This window comes from Mytilus galloprovincialis, chromosome 4, assembly GCF_965363235.1.
Source record: "Mytilus galloprovincialis chromosome 4, xbMytGall1.hap1.1, whole genome shotgun sequence".
NCBI classification, from domain to species: Eukaryota; Metazoa; Mollusca; class Bivalvia; order Mytilida; family Mytilidae; genus Mytilus; species Mytilus galloprovincialis.
Genome location: NC_134841.1, coordinates 62,120,900 through 62,145,335, shown reverse-complemented (window position 1 = coordinate 62,145,335; position 24,436 = coordinate 62,120,900). Strand labels below are relative to the sequence as shown.

Here is a 24,436-nt window from a genome sequence, read left to right as displayed (position 1 = left end):
AGCAATTTATATATAGGTTTTGGTTTGGCCAGGACAGAGTTCGAACACACGAACTCAAGGCACAAGCTACCACGACACCACAGAGGCGGTCGAAATATATGAAGTTCTAACAATCGTTATTCATTCATGCCTAAACACATGATTTAAAAGTACTTAAGTTATTTAGGAGTGAAAAGTAAAATATCAAAAATACGGAACTCCCAGGAAATCCAAACAGCAAGTTCCTAAGCAAATGGCAAAAAAACCGTTCAAACATCAAACACGAATGAATATCAAGTCATATTTCCGACTGGATACAGGCATTTTCTTATGCGGAAAATTATGGACTTAACCTGGTTTTATATAGCTAGCAAAACCTCCTTCTGATATGACAGTCGCATACATTCCATTATATTAACAACGATTTTTGAACAAAAACAGACGTTAAATAACAAAAATAGGGATACAATGATGTTAATATTCATGTTGTATTTCTAAAAGTAATGTTAACTATAATAAATTGATGTCAAAGTGTATCGTTCGTTACTTACAAATCAGTTATGCAATTACATATAGGTCATACATCTTATTACTATAAAACAGGGACAAATCTATACTGCATGGAATAGAATAAAAGCAGACACTGCATTGTACAAAGAAAACACGAACAGGTAAAGACCATCCCCTTATTCCATACACCGATATTTTTCAATTTTCTGCAAGAAATTCTCAATAGAAGTCTCTTTGTTAAATTTCGGCACATTTAACTTTTATTCTAATAATTTAAAATTTCACTATAAGTTTTTTCATTAAACTATCCCTGAAAAAAAGTCAAAAAACTTAAAATACACAAAATCAATCAAATAAAATAAAAAATCAAACCAAATAAACCATACAATTCAGGCATATATTTTTCATGTTTTTTTTAATGCCAGATATCAAAACACGTGACCTTTATAGACCCAAAGAGTAGAATTTCCTAGTTGACAGAAATGATTGAACCGCCTTAGGTCATGTTTATAATGATCCTTAGATGCTGTCTTGAAGTAAGTCGCACGATCATCGATCATCTTCAAAACTTTTGCCTGAAAATAAAATGAAATTACAAAGTTATGCGAAGAGGTAGAACCGGGCTAAACATAGTAGAATAGTTAACATAACTTTTGTACATGTACTTGTTCAGGTATTACAATCTTTAATTTAGTTAACATAAATCAACTGTTGGGGAAGCTGAGCTTTTTAAAATCTAGTTTCAGACAAGCTGGGACTAGAAATCACAATAATTATTATGATAGCGAATTAGCGATAACAAGTTTTCGAAAATTTTGACCTTCTATATTGCTCAGTAACTTGTAAAGTGACATCGATTACCAGAACGACCGATCATATGGTTAATATAATTCAAGCACGCATATTATAGCAGTTCAATATTCATGTATTACGGTCAGCTTGGTATTGGATTAAAAAAGAGGGACGGAAGATACCAGATGGACAGCCAAACTCATAAATCGAAAATAAACTGACATCGCCATGGCTAAAAATGAAAAAGACAAACAGACAAACAATAGTACACATGACACAACATATAAAATTAAAGAATAAGCAACACGAACCCCATCAAAACTGAGGGTGATCTCAGGTGCTCCGGAAGGGTAAGCAGATCCTGCTCCACATGTCGCACCCGTCGTGTATCGTATAAAATAAAATCCTCGTCATTTGGTCTATGTTAGAATGTTGTTTAATTTGCATGTGTTATACATGTATCTCATAGACTTTATATTATAGATTTTCGTGAGTCTTGCTACAAATTATACATTTTAAAAGGTTATAATCGGCATTCCTCTGACTGGAATGACCAATTCTAAAAATGCCTCCATTGAACAAAACATTGTATGCAAGTTAGGTATGGGTCCTTTAAGACAAAATTTGAGTAAAGTATACCGAAGTTTATTTTTAGGGTATATGGTATACCGGAGCAATGGCCTTAATGGATAGGTTTAGGTTACGAAATGAATTTAGATTTTTTTATGTACTAACTACAGTAGACTTCAGCAAATTTGTAGCTGACATGGATAATAGCGTCTAGATAAAATTGAGAATGGAAATGGGGAATCAAGGCCGTAACTACCCTTGAGGCAAGTGAGGCAATTGCCTCACTAAAATTTCGACACTGATTTTTTTTATGCATATTTATAAATATAAAAGTCATCTGTTGTTCTGTCTCAACCTTAATTTCTATAACTTGTCATAATTCCTTTTAAACCATTCTTCCTGGATATAACTCAGCATCTCAACGGGTGATGTTTCTCGATTACATTAACCTAGTAACGATAATCATCATGGATCTCTAGTTAAAAACAGGCTCTTGCAGAAAAAACGATAAGTAGACTGACAAATCAAGTACAGGTTTTCGGAAGGTGGCAGTCCTGTCTGAGTATTCATTTCTCCGTTTTCACCAACTTTTGACAAATCAAGTACTGGGAATCGCAAGGGGGCAGTCCTGTCTGCGTATTCATTTCATGGATTAGTTTTTATCCATGTTTCTTTAACCTTAAAAATTTAAAGAATGTATTCCATATTCCAATTTGATATTAATGAGGAATGGTAGAACCTTCAACACAAGATGTTGTCTTTACTTATTCGGGACTATGGAATTTCGTTTCTTTATATTCGGGTTTTCGGAATCGGACACCCCAACCCCTAAATTTATAGATTTTGGAACTAAAATACCACCAACTATTTCCAGAAATAATTTGAAATTACGGACCTACATGCATGTAAACGTTCAAAACTCCATTCCAATTCCCCTGTACCCATATCATATATACTTACTCTATAGATAGAATCATATACATGTATCTCATCTCATTCTATCCCTAGTTTGTCTACTCTTTGTCAGCATAAAAGAGTGTTTAATATTTTGTAACTGCGACTGTATGATGGTGCTTACAGGAAAGCTTTACTACCGATGCTGCTACCGAATTGCTGATGGAGTAGATTGTGCGGTCTTGCCATGCTCCATGTTCATCGCGATATGAATATCAGTAGACCAAATTAGGATTCTGAAACGATTTGACTGAACCGGCCATAGAAAAATTTGGCAAACTCTACTGACTCGATGTTTGCTCTATGTTCTGGCAGCAGACTCAAATCAGTGAAATTTTGATGATTATCTTGCATATGAATTTAAATAAAGTTGTTAAAAATTTGGTGTTAGTAAAAGTCTTTAAATATAAAAAAAATATATAAAAAGTGTCCAAATTCAAAACATTATCAAACTCTCTAAAAATGCCTAGAATGCAGGATTTTGCACCATTCATTTCATACACTCCAAAAACAATTTTCGCCTCGCTTCGCTCGGCTCAATTATTTTGCCTCACTAAAATAAGATGCCTAGTTACGGCCTTGGGAATGTGCCAAAGAGACAACAACCCGACCATTGAAAAAAACATGTATATTTACATCTTGTAATTTGTGTTAATAATTTGTTGCTGTTGTTGAAGTTTGCCCTCGATTCCTTTCTACTTATATTTGTTGCGAAGTTATTAGAACAAAGCCAGTAGCAAAAGTAGTAAAACTGGTGTCTTACGCAGCAAATCTTCTGTCATTTAAAAGGTACTTGACTTCTTTCTCACCCATGGATTTTTTTCCCCCCCTTTTTAATTGTGGTGTAACCATATTTTGTATGAAGCGTGAAGTGTTTGTACGCCCAAAAATACATTGGATTTCAGAATCATCAAAACTACCTAAAGAGTGCATACGCTGTCACATAAACTTAAAGTCATAAGAAACCTCAAATTAAAAAATAAATATGCATATGTTTTTTAAAACTAAATGGATAGTTTTCATTATACAACTTATGTACATAAACTTTTTTCTGAGGAAAATTCTTTAATTTGTTCACATTTAGAAGAAGTTTACTTATTTCTAATTGCTTGCTTCCAGGAAGCCATTCGCCGACATATTTTCCGTATGCATAGTGACCCGAGCGTAACCCTCCTCGTAAAAATCCGGTATCGCAATAGGCATGGGTCTGTCATTGAAATAAACAAATATCTGATTATACATGTTAAACACGTGCTCAATACCCATGCTTTTTTGTGATTTGTTTACTATAAGGTGACAATCGGTAAAAATCGGCTTTAAAACACGGCATTTAATGAGCAGCCATATTTTTTAAATCATAACAAACAGAGATAAAAAAAAATGACGATTATAATTATGATATATTTGCGAAAATAATGATAAAATCGTGCACAGAGGACTAAGTTTATGATATATACATGCATTGGTTCAAGAATTGGATAAACTTATTTTTCACAACTCACTCGTTTCATATGACTTTAACATTAACCAAGAAAACTAAACATTGGCCATTGAACCATGAAAATGAGGTCAAGGTCAGATGAACCATGCCAGACAGGCATGGATAGCTAACAATTCTTCCATACAACACATGTTGCTGTTTATAGTTTAAGAAAAACAGACCAAAACACAAAATGTTAACACTGAACAATGAACCTTGAAATGAGGTCAAGGTCATATAAAACCTGCCCGACTGACATATAGATCATAAAATATTTCCATACACCAAATATAGTTGACCTATTGCATATAGTATTAGAAAAAAAGACCAAAACTCAAAAACTTAACTTTTACCATTGAACCATGAAAATGAGGTCAAGGTCAAATGACATCTGCAAGCTACATGTAGACATGTACACCTTACAATCATTCCATACAACAAATACAGTAGACCTATTACATACAATATATGAAAAACAGACCAAAACACAAAAAAACTAACTATAACCACTGAACCATGAAAATGAGGTCAAGGTCAGATGACACCTGCCAGTTGGACATGTACACTTTACAGTCCTTCCATACACCGAATATACTAGATCTATTGCTTATAGTATTTAAGATATGGACTTGGCCACCAAAACTTAACCTTGTTTACTGATCCATGAAATGAGGTCGAGGTCAAATGAAAACTGTCCGACAGCATGAGGGCTTGCAAGGTACACACTTACCAAATATAGTTATCCTTTTACTTATAATAAGAGAGAATTTAACATTACAAAAAATCCATATTTTTTTTTTCAAGTAGTCACTGAACCATGAAAATGAGGTCAAGGACATTGGACATATGAGTGACGGAAACTTCGTAACATGAGGCATCCTTATACAAAGTATGAAGCATCCAGGTCTTCCACCTTCTAAAATATAAAATTTCTAAGAAGTTAGCTAACGCCGCCGCCGGTTCTCTATCCCTATGTCGAGCTTTCTGCGACAAAAGTCGCAGGCTCGACAATAAATCCTGTTTTTAATGTAAATCAACGACAAGGAATTTCAAAATTTCCGTTTAAATCACAAAACACCATTAAAGTTCTGGCTGAAATAGTGGTTATACGTGGTACAGTTCACACTTGGATATTATAAATATAAGGTCCTTTTTCGGGACGTCAGGATTTAAATTACTTTAAATTCGGAACCTCGGGATTTCATGTTTTTAATACCCGGGATTTCGGGATTAGAACCCCTCCGACCCCCCTCCCCCCCTTTCATATAACATTACCTCTAAGCCGATCATTGTTAGTGTGTCGTGCATGTCGTGTTGTTCCTGTTGCGTAGTGTTATACATGTAACAGTCATGATGGACTCTAACGGCTAGAAGATGATTCTAAAAAATGAAAATACAAAAGTTGATGCAATTTCTGTGGTAGTGCCTTAGTTTTTGTTGGTGGAGGAAGCCGTAGTGCCCGGCGAAAACCACTGCCACCTTCGATAGGAACACTGATAATCCTAGTCAATTAAGATTCGAGTGCACAGCTCGAGCGGGATTCGAACTCACAACCTCGGTGTTGACTGGCTAGTGATAACAGTATTAACTACTTAGACAATTCGGCCACCGCCTACGAAAAGAGATGGTAGGAATTTATACAAGTACAGAAATTGATATCTCTGCAGCAAGCGGTAAAAGAAAACTAAGATTTTAAGAACAGAGAGATTGTGCAAGACTGTGATATCGATCATTGTGAATCCTGTTATAACGACGGATACTGCAGGCGCTTTAATAAAATACCAAAAATTATGACTGAAACGTTTTCCCAAGAAATGCTAGAACGTCTGGTAGACTTTTGTCTTTATATAAATTGTTATTTAAAAAAAAAACCAACAATAATGATTTTGGCTTCGGTTTTGTTGAAATGTGCCCAACAGATGCATTTTTCAGGAGTTTATGCAATTAATATATCTGGCTGAATGGTGTGTAATCTGACATGAATTATTACATATATATCTTTTAGGTAGCAATCATTGCGGTGAGATCTTTTGTTAGAAAAATGTGTACATATTTTTTTCCTCATCTTTTATAATTTTACCAGCAAAGCCGGGTTTCTAAGTTATTGTGAAACTAATGCCTGGTTCGCATGTTCATTTATGCTTTGTTCACACTTACATTTAATTCGAATTGAATGCGAATCGAATTCGCTAAACACTCTTCTTATTCAATTCGAATTGGCTAATTCGCATTAACCAATTCGCATTAGAAATCCGTTTTTTGTTGATACGACGTTCGGATGTAAGTAAAGCAAATTTGAGACACATTGCAATTCGAATAAGAATATACGTTTGGACGTAAAACGTTTCGAATGCGAATTAAACTAATTCGAATAAGTTAATGCATGCGAATCGAATTCGAATTACGTGTGAACGCAGCATATACATATTCTAGAGTTGGCGGAAATCCGATGTGGATTGATACGATTATCGAGGGCTTGTATTTCCTATCATAAGTTCCTTGATAGAGGGTTGCCGCTGCTCACAAACCAAGATTTTCAAGTGGTGAAGTTGAAATAATCACATCGTAAGCTATAAGGACGCCATGACGAGACGGTTGACAATAGATAGGTTCCATTTGTCTTAACTACAATCCTATCCCCTTTTCACCAAATGCGACCTTCAGAATTAGCCTTATCACCGGGTGTAAATATATATACCATTGCAATTAAAATTAGTTTTAGTATTATAATTTACGTTTTTGATGGTAAAGCGTTGGAAATCATTAGGCCTACAAACTTCATACTTATTTGAGTAATGGTATCCTGCATCACACAAAGTAAGAGAGTAATACTTACTAAAATAACCAAGGTGAAATTTATTTAAGCGGAGTTTATATAAAACATTAATCACATGTATTTTAATTTGTAAATATTGATGCATTCTGAACTCTCCCGGTACCACCTAAAGACAGAAACAAAAAAGTAAAAACACACTGTAATTTGCAACCCCTTTCAATAAATGCTTTTATAGATCATTTTTGTTACATAACTTTACGTCGTTTTTTATTCAGAGTGTTCAGTTAGAATTTTAAACCCAAAAAGTTCTTCAAAAGAAGCAAAATTATATCAGTAATTTAAACTTTTATAAGCACAGCATTACATGCACCATAGTTTGTTTTATTTTCCATTGAACAAGTGTGAGGGTATCTACACATACACCACAGTTCCATATCGATCCTCTGATTGGTTTATCAGAAGATTGAAAATGGTCATGTGGTGTATGTTAGATATCTCACAATTTTAGCCAGAAACTACAATGTAACACATTTTCTTTCTTGAATAATCCAACCCTAAAGTAGTGTCGGGTAATTATCTCATTGGCGATTACCCCAGATTTTTTCTTTTTCTTAAAATAAATACAACAATGAACTTAAATAACTGTATTTATTCAAGTATCGAGTAGTACTCACCACATTCGGAACGTATTTGAAATTTACACCGTCATTTACAGAATGTTGTCCGTTCACGTACACCAAAACCACAACACATATCTATAATGTAAAGCATGCCATTTTACTACTGTGTTACCCTACGACAGGTGCACACAAGACCACCTTTAGTTTTTTGATGGGGTTCGTGTTGCTTTAGTCTTTAATTTTCTATGCCGTGTTTGTGTACTTTTGTTTTTCTGGTTGTCTTTTTTCTTTTTTAACCATGGCGTTGTCAGCTTATTTTTGACTAATGAGTTTGAATGCCCCTCTGGTATCTTTTGTCCCTCGTCGACTACAACGGAGAACCTAATCGTAATTTTATGCTCCATTTATTATGTCTCATTTATGGGCATTATGTTTTCTGGTCTGTGCGCCCGTCCGTCCGTTCGTCCGTCTACCGTTTCAGGTTAAAGTTTTTTGTCGAGGTAGTTTTGGTGAAGTTGAAGTCCAATCAACTAGAAACTTAGTATACATGTTACTTTTGATACGATCTTTCTCATTTTAATGCCAAATTACAGTTTTTACCCCATTTTCATGGTCCACTGAACATAGAAAATGATAATGCGGATGGGTCATCCGTGTACTAGGGACACATTCTTCAGTTAAACCTCAGATGAAAATATTACGTAAGGGTGTGTTGATTTGGTATTGTTTACTGGCAGCATCATATATATATATATATATGGTACGAGATGAATGTCTTAAACTTTTGCTGACAAACTGCAGGCGCGGATCCAGAGGGGGGGTTCCGGGGGTTGGAACCCCCTTTTTTTTTGGGACGATCAATGCATTTGAATGGGGACATGTAATTGGAACCCCCCCCCCTTTGTCATGGATTAGGAACCCCCCTTTTTAAAATGGCTGGATCCGCCCCTGAACTGACTTAAGTTTTGATTTTTTTCATTGTTGACAACCATACTGAATAAAATTCATCAAATATGAACAATGTTGGAAGTTTCCTCTGAAATAAGACCCCGTTCACACTAGGACATTTTTATCGATTTAAACTAGACCGGTTCACTTTAGATCGGTTTAAGGGCTAATGTGAACGCATTGAATCGATCTTCAATTGGTGTAAACTAAAACACCAAAAGAGGTAGTTTAGTTTGAATCGATCTAAAGTAAACCGATCTTACTTTAGATGTGAACGCAGAGATCGGTTTAAACTAGTACGATTGAATCGAAAATAACGTATGCGCATGTATAGCGGCAAAACTATCTCAGAGGTTCGTTGTTTAACCCATATTTCTCTGTTAAAAGACCTTTAAAACAAACTGTAAACATGTTGTCTTCGCCATAGCATAGATTTGCGAAATCTGTGTCTTCTTTTCTTATGTTGATTTTTTTCTTTGCAGGAAACGCAGTATTTCCGGCGTCGTGTTGTAACTTCGTTGCTACAGTTATTGTTTTCAAAATTAAAGAAAACTGCAACAACACCAGTATTAAAATTTTAAATTGTGATTCAAGAGAAACAATAACTTTATCCAATTCTTTTTTCCAAGTGTGTGTATCAGTGTATCAACACATGAATTTGATAAATCAATTCTATTTATATACAGTGTTTACAGTTTTACGGGCAAAAAGGTTAGATCGATTGCGTTTTTAATTGTAGTGTGAACGCAGTGGTTCATATTAGACCGATAGAGATCGATATGATTAAAGATAATGTGAACGCTAACTGGTTTTATTTAGATCGATTCAAATTAGATCGATAAAAAAAATGCTAGTGTGAACAGGGTCTAAAACCATTATAAAATAAGCAGAATGAGCTATTTCAGTAGATGTAATTTCAAACTATTACTAGATGCATGGGTTTATTTTTTTTTGTTGGATTATCTCCTTAATCAGAGGTTACAAAACTGTCAATGAAGTATTTTTTTAAACTTGGGGCAATAATTGAAATCTAACACATCTTTAAACACAATTGAAATCAAAACAAATTTTGCATGTCAATGTTTTAAAGACTTTCATGGTCTGGTCAGTAGAGGAAGATAAATAATCTTTTCTCTGTTTGGCCATGGAAGTATTAATAGTAATTAGTATAGTCAATATAATACTTTCATGGTTTGGCATGTTGATTGACAGTTTCAATACATTGCCTATTTGGCTTGTTGAGGTTTCTTGTCGACGGTTTCACAAGCCCAATAATCAGAACTTCTGTGATGTCACGATTTATCATTAATATAAAAAGATGTGGTATGATTGCCCATGAAACAACTCTCCACAAAAGACCAAATGAAACAGAAATGAACAACTATATGTCACCGTATACGGCCTTCAATATTGAGCAAAGCCCATACCACAGAGTCAGCTATAAGGTCCAGTAATGACAAATGTAAAACAAATCAAACGAGAAAACTAACGGCCAAATCTATGTACAAAATAATGAATGAAGAACAGATATGTTTTACAGCAACAAACGAATTACATATAACCTCTGATTTCAGACAGGCACATACAGAAGGCGGTTAAACTCGTTTGAAGGCGTCAATCCCCCTAACCTGGGATAGATGTTTCACAGTACAACTGAACATAAGAACAAAGTTACAACAATCAGTTTACAAAGACTATATACATGTAGTTATTTGTAGACTTTTATCTGCTCTATGGTCGGGTTGTTGTCTCTTTGACACATTCCCCATTTCCATACTCAATTTTATTTATCTTTCAATCATTTAATCATTCCTGTCATTTCCAGTTTCGAATCCCTTTATTGTTGTTGCTATAAAAATAGACAAAACACAATACAAAACTATTAAGACTTATCTTTGTAAGGTCAATTACTCATAAAAGAGTCAATCAAACAATTTTAATTGTTGATTTATTTGTTCAGAAATTAAAGATAAAAATCATGGGGGAAATGAGAAGTCGCTAGATCTTGATCGATATTCTGAAGGGCCGATTCTGAATAATTTGAGTGGGAAGTCGCTAGATCTTGATCGATATTCTGAAGGGCCGATTCTGAATAATTTGACTATCTTATTATATATTTATCAATGTATTAGACAATTCATTGCAATTTCTCTCTGTTTTATTTTGTGTCATACGAAAAAAACAACTTTATACTATAAAGTACCCTACTGATCTTTCAACTAAAATTTATTTGAAATTGCGGTCCCTTCTTAATTAGATTCAGAGGACGACGACATCACACATGGGAACCAAGGAATGGTAAAAAAGTAACATAAAACATTCATCATATACTAGTAACAACTGAAAACATGTGAGATTAAGATTGCTACAGCACTTATGCACTCATTTGAAAATGATACAAACCTTAAAAATAATACAAAAATGTGTAACATGTCCCATTCTGCAAGATAGAGGAGTTCACTTCATATCATTAACCTTATATTTCTTTCTTTCTTATCTTCACAGTAAACATTCAGGCCTACTTCTTTTCGTGTGTTTGTTATCTTTGCAATATCATAAACTAGAAGTCACTGTAAATGAGTCTGCAACTCTGCTTAAAATCTTACAAATATTTCATGCATATTCATGACAAGAACTTGTCACAATAAAAAGGGAATGTTACGCTCCCCTCAGATTGTTGTTGAAATGGTCTTTGAGCATGCCAGTTGCGGATCCCTTTTTTAGGACAATCAATGCATTTGAATGGGAGCATATAGTTGGACCCCCCACATTTTTAAAATGACTGGATCCGCCCCTGCATGCAGAGTGCACAGGGGCGGATCCAGCCATTTTAAAAAGGGGGGGTTCCTAACCCAGGACAAAGGGGGGTTCCAATTACATGTCCCCATTCAAATGCATTGATCGTCCAAAAAAAAGGGGGGGTTCCAACCCCCGGGAACCCCCCTCTGGATCTGCGCCTGCTGCATGGTAGTGACACACTATCCAAACAATGCATCAGACATTCCAAGCAGCCAAATTGGCTTACTTTACCTTTTGATGAAGAACTCTAGGTGATCATAAAATATTGTCTCAAGGGTTTTGCTCTAAATTACCTTAGCTGTATTTAGCAAAACTTTTAGGAATTTTTGGTCCTCAATGCTCTTCCTTTTTTTGGCCTTTTAACATTTTTTGATTTCCAGCGTCACTGATGAGTCTTTTGTAGACGAAACGCTGTCTGACGTAAATATAAAATTTCAATCCTGGTATCTATGATGAGTTTATTTACCTTACTTACATGTAGTTTGTTCACCTTGGCTTTCTCTGTCTGAACCAAACGTTATGATTTATAAGATTTGAAAATCGCTCATAATAGTTGATGTGTTCCCTCAGTTTAAGTTTGTTACCCCAATTTGTATTCGGAATTATCAAATTATGTCTATTGTCAATTTGATCAGTGGTATACTACTGTTGCCTTTATTTGTTGTTTGTTGTAAGTGGCAAAGCTTTCTTAATGACATTGACATGACCTCATTGAGTATTTACACCAAAAACATAAAAAGATAAAATGTGAATTGTCCCATAAAAAGTTTAATCCTCAAATCTGTACCAAGGTCACAAGCCCAGAAGTGTGTTTCAGTGAACAGGACTGTTACCAAAAGACCTTTATTTTTTCTATTTCCTTTTATCTTTGAATTGATATATACTTAAAAGTCATTCTGAATATACACTACTTATAATGAATAAAGTGAATAATTTCATTTTTAAATAATTTAATAATAACAATCTATGTATGTATTACATTAACATATATCAACATGTAAAAATTTACATAGTATGTACATCATGTACATATTTGCTTAAATATAAACAACATGTTATAGTTAATGTTTAAATATTTTACATAAGTCTTAATTTTTTTTTGACAGATTGAGATACAACAACTATATTTTGATATTTTATACATGTACATATAATCTTTGATATGTTAGAATAACTTTACTTAATACACCTAAAATGATTGAGTTGTCTCCCATTGTAAACAATGCTATGGACTTTCATTTGTAAAGGTTTCATTTTTTAAAGGCTCTTAAAGATGTTGAGGTAGGAAAGGAGTTAAATTCAACATAAGCACCTGTAAGTTCCTATAAAAAAAAATAATGCCTGCTTTAAATTTTTCACACCAAATGCCAATAAAAATTTCAAAATAAAAGTACAATTTTTTATAACATATTTTTCTATCAATACACATCATAAACATTCATGCTGCATTAAAATCTATGTGTGAAATTAATTAAACCATTTGGACAATGTTGGATAGTCTATAATTTTATCAGACCAAAAATAATATTTTCTGTTTAATATGGTTTCCGACTGACTTTGTTTATTTCTTTAATTAAATTTTCTACATGTTATTTAAAAAAAAATGTCGGTGTTCTCCCCAGGATTTTTTTATAACGGTGTGGTAATTGCATGATTTTCGACTTTTCTCAGTAACTAATGTGCAACGTACGTGTTAAATCCTGACCCTATATATATATATATATCAAGGATGTTATCCCACTATTTTTTTAGTAGACACAGTACATTTTACTGGTCTAATCATGTTCCAAAAAAACTCATTTTCATGCTGATACGCTTAAATACACCAACTAAAGTTGACATAAAGGGTATAGATACTGAGTACATGTTCATAACTGGCACCCAATTAATCATTCATTCAATTCTTTGATAAATTTGGTGTTGAATTGGAATTTGTCAAAGCATGAGAATTTTGATTCTGGTGCTGAAACTCTCCTGAACTTCTGATGACATTTCTAATGAAGTAGTTGTAGCATAACTGGTCACCCATACATCTTAAATGCCGACCACAAGCCATAGAATATTGCTCATCACCCATGTATCGTAACATTTGTCCACATAAACTATTTATCTCGCCATTTTCTAATAATCCAGGCGGAAGTGAAGATCGTCTTTCTTGATTTGATATTGGGTTTTGATTTTGTAAATCTTGTGTACTATTATTTTGTGTGGAATCAACAGTTCTAGTAGCAGCATCTGCAGATTTTGGCCGTTTATTGAATTTGACTGATTCTCCTGTTGCTTGAACTTTTAAATGATCTGACAAATGCTGTGGTACATGTACCTGGGTTGGTTCTTCAGCTTCCTCATCATCTGAGGCAGGAGATCCCATAGTGTCAATTGTTTACTGGAAATATAAAATGATTTTCTGTTAAGAAAACAATGGACCTTTCTAATACTATTCAATTTCATATCTCTTTTTTAAATACAACATACATTTTTAATCATTTTACTTACATATTTTGTATAAACCACAATATAAAAACAAACTGTGTATTTAACCTTCATGCCTGCCTACATATAGACATACATCGTACATGTACATGTATCTAGTGTATAAATATAAAAGGCTCAGAAAAGTTTTTCGAAACATTATTTCATTATAACCCTTAAAAAGAATGACATGTGATGTTGATTTCATTGACCAGTAATTATGATGCATGATTTTTTCAGTGGCGGATCCAGAAATTTTCATAAGTGGGGGCCCACTGACTGACAAAAGAGGGGGCCCGCTCCAGTCACACTTCAGTGATTCCCTATATAAGCAACCAATTTTTTTCCTAAAAAGGGGGGGCCCGGGCCCCCTGGGCCCCCCCTCTAAATCCGCCTCTGTTTTTTCTAAAAGTCAATAAGAGCTTTGCTGCTTTACTTGTGGTCAAACTTGTAAACATACATGACGATGTATGTACAAAGAGAGATAACTCTAGCTCCAAATTTAAAGGTTATGGCTGTCTTTTATTTACTGGTATCAGATAAAGCACTAGGGATAATTGTCATTATTATTTAAAAGAGAGTAGTTTTTTTCATCTGTTAAAAAAATGAAAGGCCTGGCAATTAGTGGAATCCAACAATAAGTTTATATAGCCTTAATACATGTACACAGTTTTTTTTACCAGTGATTTACATATTTTTAACAACATCCTGACATTCAATTTACAATACACAGCTACTTTAATACAAACACTATTGATGAACATTTATTTAGGTGCATTTAACATGTTTAAATGTATATAAGTACATATGTAAATAAATGGTACATCTGTAAAGCTGTATATAAATTTTAGATTCATTGTACATCTGCAAAGCTGTATATAAACTTTAGATTCATTGTACATCTGAAAAGCTGTACAATGTATATTAAATGTCCTTCCTGGAGATACATTTAAAATGTGCATCTGTGAAAATATATATAAACTGATGAACACGCATGTACAATGTGTCTTACAAATGTACTGTTTATACAATGTTATACATGAATATGCATCTCATGTGCATTTTGTAAAATTACCATTAATGTCATTTGGCAAGATTTTTTACCTTTATTCTTCATGAAGGTCAGATGCGTAGCTAAGTTTACTTTGTTTACCTCAATAGCTTCCTTGGAAGTAGCAACCTCATTCAAGGAAATCATGATGGGAAATGCAAGTTCTAAAATATTGTATAAACTGGGAGATATACACATAGATATAGGAAGATGTGGTGTGAGTGCCAATGAGACATCTCTCCATCCAAATAACAATTTAAAAAAAGGTAAACCATTATAGATCAATGTACAGCCTTCAACACAGAGCCTTGGCTCACACTGAACAACAAGCTATAAAGGGCCCCAAAATTACTAGTGTAAAACCATTCAAACGGGAAAACCAACGGTCTAATCTATATAAAAAATGAGAAATGAGAAACACATATATATTACATAAACAAACGACAACTACTGTACATGTATACTCCATATGCAGGTTCTACTGGAATGTTAAAAGTACTACAAAGAAATGGAAAGTTAACAACTGGGGAGCTGAAATCTCTCCTATGTAGTAATGTTTTGTTCTCAACTGATCAAGTATGTTGTTATTGATGAATTTTGAATGACAGAAATGGAATCTTTTTCACAATACAGCATGAGCTTCTGGGGGGTTTGTCCCCGACCTGGAGATCCTGGGGCTGCTGGGGGCCTTCAAACCCCTTGCCTAGGTTCAGGCTTACACTTATAAAAGGTCTTGCTTTGCCACGGTCTAAGTGTGACGCAGGATTGCTGATTTTTTGTAAGCGTGACATGTGAAAGTCAAAATATTGTGCCATGAAACAGGAAATGAAGTCTAGCGGGACACGGGAAATAACAAAAAAAATGAGAATCTTTACATTCATGGTGTAAGCAGGATACAGGAATTTGACAAAACAGTAAGCAGGATCAGAACCACTCCCCCATAAGACCCCCTCTTAAAGTCATAAGAAACCTCAAATCAAAAAAAATAATGCATATGTTTTTTTATAACTCAATGGATAGTTTTCATTACAAAACTTATGTACATATATATATACTTTTTTCTGAAGAAAATTCTTTAAATTATTCATATTTAGAAGAAGTTTACTTTATTTTAATTGCTTCCTCCCCCGACATATTTTCCTTATGCAAAGTGACCTCAGTGTGACCCATCTCGTAAAAATCCGGTGTCAGATCACAATACCCATGGATGTCCTTAAAATAAACTATTATCTGAATTTACATGTTAAACACGTGCTCAATTTCCATGCTTTTTTGTTGATTTTTTGTCGATTGTTGACAAACAGGTGACAATCGTTAAACTTCCGCTTCAAAACACAAACTTTAATTACCTGCCAAATTTTCACAACACTGACCGATTGAAAAAAAAATTGACGATTATACCAAATTTACACGAAAAAAATACAGAAGACTAAGTTAATTATGTTTGTATGCATTGGTTCAAGAATTGGAAGAACATTATTTTTCACCGGTCACTCATTTCTTATGACAGAGTACAGAGAAAAGCACTTATCCTATGTATGGATATGCCTACAACATCTGGCAGAGAAGCACTAGAAGTAGAATCAGGAGTTATGCCAATAGACCTGAGGCTAGAACAAATAGCCATTAAAGAGATTGCAAAGATTAAATCCAAAATCTGCACAGGAACCTGAATCAAACAGCAACTTGTAAGGTATGAAGAACATGACGCATAAGACAAGTATCCAACACCAATGGGCAAAGCACTAAGCCAAGCAGCAGAAATGGAAAAACAGACAAAGATAAACATCAATCTCATAGAACCAGAGTTTACCTACAGACTGGGAGAAACTCAAATGACTCAATCAAAACCTCTATATTGGAGTCGACTAGGCAACTCAAAATTGAAGACAAATGAGCAACAAGAACTTTGCCAGGAAACCCTTTACCAACTCATGGGAGACTGCACACAAGAACAAGCAATATCGTTTACAGATGGATCATGCTTAGGGAACCCAGGACCCTGTGGAGCAGGTGCAATTATCTATGCTGAACACATTAAACCTGCTGCCAGATTACATAAACCTGTGGCACAAAGAGGATCCATCCTTCTGGCAGAACTCATAGCAATTCTCATCGTCCTAGAATACTGCATTACAGAAAACATCTACAATGCAATACAAAGAATCAAAATTTTCTCTGACAGTCAAAGCGCTGTGGGATTACTTACACTGAACTGGGCCCCAAACAGCTACATCTCCGTAATAAGAGAAATAAAAGAAAATATTGAACATCTTAGGCAAAAAGGACTCAATGTAATTGTATCATGGACACCAGGACATGCCAACATAGCTGGTAATGATGAGACATCCTTGCAAAAACAGCATCAGAGGAAGCAAAAGAATTACCACCGGAAAATAACATCATAACACTACAGAACGTCAAACAAGCAGCGTACAAAAGAACAGAAAATAAATGGCAGACATGGCAGAGAAGATGGGAAATATCTGAGAGAGGCAGGGACCTTTATGAAAAAATACAAACTACAAAACACTCAATTATGTATGATTTTCCAACTAAAAGACATTTCAGTATATTCGCCCAACTAAGAACTGGCTATACAGAACTGAATTACTACAAGAACCGAGTAAGCCAAACCAACGCCATAGAGTCATGCAACTGTGGAGCACCTGAAACCCCTCAACATTTCCTTCTGGAGTGTCCCGGCTATGAAAACGAACGAGAAGATATGCTACACCAAATATCCAAAGAGGTTGGGGTCAGAAACTTGAATTTAGCTACTATGCTAACGAGACTGGACGGCGAGAACACAGAAGAGACAAAAGCCAAATTACAAACAGTGGCACATTACATTGACAGAACGGGCAGATTTAATACTGCTGTTCCTCAATTCCAATCTTAACCAGCGCATACCAAATTTAAAGCACAGAGAAGAAAATACGTCAAGGAAAACGCACCAGAGAGGATAACCGCACATTGGGACAATTCGTGCCAACAGGCCTTAAGATTGAGGATTGAGGATGACTTTAACAGATGCAAAGTCAGTTTATTTGCATATGATCTCAATAGACAAATGATAGATGTACAGTTTATATGCAGCTCCATAAATGTATAGTTTATGTACAAAAATGTATAGTTTATACATGTCATGCATGTTAATTTTGTTATATATATAATATATGCATCTTACATGTGTATGTTTCTTTGGCTACCAATTAATAAGTCTCTGTCAGATACATGTACTTGGGATACTTTTCTGAAATTGTACGAAGGCTATGAATAACACTCAGTTTAAAAAAACTTTAGATCAACACTCATTTCTTGTTCTAACTTCTGTTTGTTTTGATTCAAACCTCCCCCCCTTTTCTTTCCTCATAGTTACAGTATACCATCTATTTATGTCTGTCGATTAGTCCCGTAGTTTAGTTTGTTACACGTAAGGAAATAGATTGATCAATATCTTACCAACAGAATCAGGATTCGTTAGGGATTTCTTATAACTTTTTAATCGACTTCTTCCTGAAGGACAACCCTGTATAAGTTTCAGCTATTTCTGGTTTTATTTTGTATCCCAATTTCTGATTGGTTCGAATTCGTGAGTGAAATTCTGAAATGATTGTTTTGGGGTATCCTAAAATAATTGACCAATTAAATTTAAGAAGTATGACGTCTTCCGTACTAAAAATAACATTTTGTTTTGCCTTGCTCATGTGATTGGTATGAACCAATAAAACGACGTTTCAAGTCGATGTTGATCCTCAGCCATCTTTGATACTTCGTATATTAGATCAGGAATATAGGGACAGTTCGCCCAAAGTACGGCGAGTCCCCGTTAATTTACAAGACAATCATGTCGACTAAAGGGATCTCATTGATGGATCCTTCTAATAGTGGAGGAAATGGATCTTTTAAAACAAGTTTCTTCGCCGATATTCATAAACAACTGGGTTTGTTGCCAGGATTTCGAGGATTGTCACAAGACATGAATAAATTAGACCAGGAAACACAAACACCGGGTAGTGGGTCGCCATTGGAAAATGTAAGAACAATGTCAGAAACAATTGCAACAGATGTGATTATGAACTATGAAAAAGAGGAGAAGAAACCATCCAATAAGTACTGCAAAACAATGAGACGAACTGTTCGCGAACTTTCAAATCGCCATGATATTGCTTTCAAGGGAATGGTAAACAAGTTGAAAATAACAGAAACAAACGCTTTTCCAACTTTCGTTTCAGTAGTCGATGAAATATTTGAAGACGGGCAAATAAATTGGGGGAGAATAGTAGCAGTATACACATTCGCAGCAAGATTAGCACAACATTGTAAAGACTCCTGTCCAGATTGTGATGAAAGAATTTCACTGTATGCTGGAAAATATGTAGCAAATAAACTTGGTAGATGGATACTTGATAATGGAGGATGGGTAAGAATGAAAAAGAGATATTTTATCACCACAGCAGTCACAAGCAAGCTCTACCAACACCCCTTTTCAGATTTGAACTTATGGTCTGTCAGTCATGACGGCTTCAATTTTAAAGTTTATTGTAGTCTTATTTTCCACTTGCACATTGCATTCAGAGCAGGACAGTAATATGTAACGTACATTTTAAATGCATTACATTATTTTGCCGAATGCAACAATGAGTAAACTGCCATCTACATGAACATGATAAATTGTACATGTACATGTAATGATGTTTGTTTCTCTAGATATATTCAATGATGTATGGGTATATAAATTTGCATATGCATGACACACATGCAAGGACCTTGCATTTTTTGACATGTACATGTACATGTATGTCATACCAAATCAAAACCAACATGTATATGAAGTTAATTAATAGGATCCCTGTCCGTTGTATGATTAATGGGTTACAATAATGAAGACTTTTCTTCATTTTTTAGTACAAACATTCAGGTCAGAATTTACATCTCAAAAATATTCAATCAGTTATTGTCAAGTCGGCACCAAAATCTTAACCATTGACTAGTACACAGACAGATATTCAAACAATGTTCTACAGTTACAAATATTTCCTCTTTACAAATATAAAATTGCTGATTTTTTCATTTCTGTTCTCCAGCTTAAGTTTCCTCAACCAAATGTTATCATGAATCTTATACACAATGTGTATTGCCAGCTGGAAACTCTAGATCTGATCAAGCACAAATTTGGGTAACATCACCTCTATTAGCCATCTACAGTTCTTGAGTAATGTCCCTTTATAACATACATGTAATATGTGTCCAGGCCCCAGGGGGCACATTCCCCATTTCTTTTCAATGTACCCAGTATACCCTAAAACTGTTATCATTAAAAAAAAAATTGTCCAACCACAACAAAAATATTTTATTTTCAATGTCAGCTGTAAATTGGCTGTCATATATTAATTATATAAGCATTGTAAACAAACTGGTGATAGACAATATAAGGAGTTTTTAACAACCTACATGTATACATTTTGAAGAATATTGTTAAATGAGACAAAATTACAATTCTTGCTTGATCATAGCCACATTTGTATATATAATATATATATATACATTTTATTTTGCCAAAGGTCAATCACTCATGCAGTGTACACTCCTTTTATTTGAAGTAATCTGTACACTCAAACTGATCATATACAATGTTTATGCAGTCTGATAGTCAGTCTCCACTTTCCAATTACTTCTGGCTAACTGTACATGTACAGTCATTACAGTGTACGTAACATTTACAGTAATCATGAAGTGAACAGAGTTAGATTAAAAAATATAATTACAATTTTAATTACATCTTGGACTTGAAGTATCAAATATGTACATGTATCTATGGGTAACAAGTATGTATGTACTGCTTTTATTAAAAGTAGTGTACATGTGACCATTCAGTATACAATATATATACAAAACGTTTATTATGGTTGATATGAATAGGAAAAAAGATATTTGCCAAACATGCCAAAGGGTGAAATGAGGTGATTTGATCACCTGATCAAACCTTTAAACATGTGCCAGGTATTTGTGTTGAATGTATGTGAAACAGGATATAAAGATCAAAGGTGGCATATTTTGTTTAAATGGATATTTAAATGATTACTTGTAAATGTGCTATTTATAGGTACATTTACATTATTTGGGAATTCGTTTTGGTAAAACTTTTTTTTAAAGGCCCACATACAATATATATACATTTATCATGTTTAAGTCTACAACGTGTATATATGATTCACAACTACTTAGAAAAGTCATGAATGTTACTGTAATTTAAACAAATGGTAAATGTTCAAGTTTTGTATATATACAATGTAATAACAATGATCATGAGATGATACATTTACATATGTTTATAGACTCTTTACACAGAAAAATCAATCCATAGCCAATACATTCAAATTTTAAATTTAAAAAGAACCACAGTATTATATATTGCTATATATTGATTTGAATCGTTACAATTTAATTTTGTTTATTAAATTTTATTCAAGTTAGACTTTATTAATAAAGAAAAAATACACATTAATAAAGAACATGATTTTTTTCTCATTTGGTGTACATGTACAGTGTACATGTATTTACAGAAATGTAACAAAACTTGAAGTTCTTTGACCATGATGACAGCTGTATCTGATAATGTGTGATGACAAGAAGTTAAGCAACCAAAAGTAGAGTATTTATATATATCTTTATGAAAATACATTTTATATATATGAAACTAAAGGTTAGGATGATATTTAGAATGTACATAATATACATGTATAATATTTTATTTTATTTATTTTTAGGATGCCTTTGTGGATTATTTCCCTGAGCAAGGAGCTGTTGAGGATAAAATTTGGAAAGGACTTGTTTATACTGCAATGGGACTTGGTGCTTTAGCTACAGTGATTTCAGCCCAATAATAATCTCAATAGGCCACATGTAGTTGATTTTTAGCTTTTTCATCTGCCATCTAATTCCCCATACAGAATTTTAAAAAAAATAATTATAAAAATATATTTGACTATATATATATGTAGCTATCAAATTTAGGCCATTTTAAAGTGTGTTTGTTTCAACTCTGTCCAATATATTTGAAATGATTAATATTGAGTGATAAAAATGATTATAAAACCCCAAAAAAATAAAAATATGTAAAAGGTAATTAATTGTACTATTCTGACATACCTAAGTTGAATTAGAATGATTTTTACCATGGTATTTTGAATTTTCTGATTTGTTTTAGATCAATGTGATTAAGAAAAACAAAAAACAAAATATAGAGGCAGAGGAAACACACATAATCTTTAAATTTGGTTTAAATTGATTTTTTTTTGCTGCTGTGCCCTTTTAATGTGCAATGAGATAAAATTTTAGAAATCAAATTTATGTGGCCTGGTCTCAGGAACATTTCAGTTTTAGTCATTGTTTTACACAAGTACATGTGTGTTTTTTTATGTTACAATAAATGAAAAGAAGAAATATTATTAAATATTTAAAAATAAGTAACTTGAATATATGTTTACATGCACTGACATTACTGTAGATGTCAATATTATGAGTCATACAAACCAATGACCTTCATGAAAAAAAACACAAAAAATAAAAAAATAAATTCTATGAAAGGGAATCAGTATATTGAAAATGAAAATGAAAGAGGAAGTGAAATTCAGCAAGCAAATAATCAGTTTATCTTTCTATCATTTAAATTGCATTGAAGTTATTTTTGCATTATTTAAACCTTTATCTGGAGGAAATACATCAATGCAACTGATGTCAGCAAACATTACAAAGACAAGTTAGCATTTGATTCTGATAATTTTTAGCCTTTTGCAGCTATTTATAAAGAGAGTATGTTCAAGCTCAGGTCAATGAAAAGCTGCTGTAGTGACAAACTACAAAAAAAACCCCAAAAAACAGTTGAAAAAGCACAACATGAAACTAAAAACTGAGCAACAAACAATCCACAAAAAGCTGGGGTGATTTTAAGTGCTCTGGGTGGGTAAGCAGATCCTGCCACACATGTTTCCACATGCTTTATAGATATAAGCTATGTACAAATGTATGTGATTAGATTACCACATCCATGGTGGCCTAACTATTATTTGGTAAGTGGCAGAAAGGGCCACATCCTCATGTTGGGGTTGTATATTGCTATCATGTCGTCACCATTGTCATCCGAAGACATTTGTGTAACACAGTGTTCCAGATCTGTATAAAAGAACTACAATATCTTAATGGCTAATACATCTACAAGAACTAGACAATATCTTGAGTTTAAGTGTATGAATTTCTATGAAATTTAACCAAGAGGTTGAATACCACAAAAGGAAGGTTGGGATTGTATTTTGGGGTGATGACCAACTGTTTGGTTGACTGAATGATTGTTGGTTGCTTAACGGTGGTTGGTATTAGTAAACATCATCTTTGCTTAACGGTGGTTGGTATTAGTAAACATCATCTTATGTCTGTCTGTTGTCCATAAAGTTTAAAAGAAAAATTCTTCATTGAAACTGCTTCATGGTCTATTCATGCTATTGACATTGAAATGTTTCATACATTACATGTCAAAGAGTTTGTTTTGAGTCCCTTACCGAAAAAGTCGAAAGTGAGCTTTATGTTTCTGTCTGTCTTTGTCTGTCAGGAAAATCAATCTTATCTTCAACACTTTTTATGTGACCGCAAAAATTTGTTTGCATCGTATAATGCTATCATGTCGTCGTCGTCATGCAAAATTGCAAAAAAAAAGGGGGTGCATGATAGTAGTTTACAAATTGTTTTTTCCAAACTTCTCAAATTTCAAATTTTTGAAAACTGAAGAAGAAATCTTTAATTTCACAATATTGTGCAATAGATTTGTAAGATCTTGCCATTTGTTTTGTGTAAGAAACCAACCCATATAATGTGAAATATTTGATCACAATCCAAATTCAAAGCTGTATCAAGCTTGAATGTTTTGTCCATACATTTTCCCATTGCCCCAATGCAACTGTTCAGGGTTTGACCTCTGCGGTCGTATAAAGCTGCGCCCTGCTGAGCACCTGGTTTTCTTTGTGTTTGAAGACGATGAATGATTTGATATTTGGTCTATTGTTTTATGATTAGTAGCAGATCAAGTTCAAATTTTGTATTGGTCGGATGATTTTGTGTAGAGTTATGGTCCTTGTACTTAAATTCCCTCAAATAATCTGCTTTCCTCACTTTTTTTCAGCTTGGAAGATATTGATTAGATAATTGGTATATAATGTTATTACGGCAAGTTGCAGATCAAGTTCGAATATTTTTCTGTGCTGATGATTTTGTGCAGAGTTATGGGCCTGGACTTCAAAATTCACTTGCATGTTAAGAATCTATTCTAAACTTTTTTTTCGTCATAATTGGAAGTGATTGACTTGCTTTATGTAATATAGATACCCAATGACAAGTTATAGATCAAACATTTTTAACCGGTAGGGGACTATACATGTATTGCCAGACAATACTCACAGAATGCTTGTTTATAAAAATAAGGAGGTGTG

At 33.8% G+C, this 24,436-nt stretch overlaps 1 protein-coding gene and 2 long non-coding RNA genes across 3 annotated transcripts; 1 reads left to right on the top strand and 2 right to left on the bottom strand.

The window, feature by feature from the left end:
- Positions 1 to 873: 873 nt before the first annotated feature.
- Positions 874 to 11,147, bottom strand: LOC143070694 (uncharacterized). Its single transcript, XR_012976646.1, has 4 exons — positions 11,033 to 11,147; positions 7,736 to 7,816; positions 5,561 to 5,665; positions 874 to 1,064 (listed from the first exon to the last, which is right to left on the bottom strand). It is a non-coding gene; the product is annotated as an uncharacterized LOC143070694 (long non-coding RNA).
- Positions 11,148 to 12,361: 1,214 nt separating this feature from the next.
- LOC143072642 (uncharacterized) lies at positions 12,362 to 18,546 on the bottom strand. Its single transcript, XR_012977265.1, has 2 exons — positions 18,417 to 18,546; positions 12,362 to 13,814 (listed from the first exon to the last, which is right to left on the bottom strand). It is a non-coding gene; the product is annotated as an uncharacterized LOC143072642 (long non-coding RNA).
- A 136-nt stretch (positions 18,547 to 18,682) lies between these two features.
- On the top strand, positions 18,683 to 22,423 carry LOC143072641 (anti-apoptotic protein NR13-like). The gene is made up of 2 exons (XM_076247684.1): positions 18,683 to 19,377; positions 21,725 to 22,423. Exons 1-2 carry the CDS (start codon positions 18,802 to 18,804, stop codon positions 21,839 to 21,841), a joined length of 693 nt encoding a protein of 230 aa, XP_076103799.1. The 5' UTR covers positions 18,683 to 18,801; the 3' UTR covers positions 21,842 to 22,423.
- Positions 22,424 to 24,436: the final 2,013 nt, after the last annotated feature.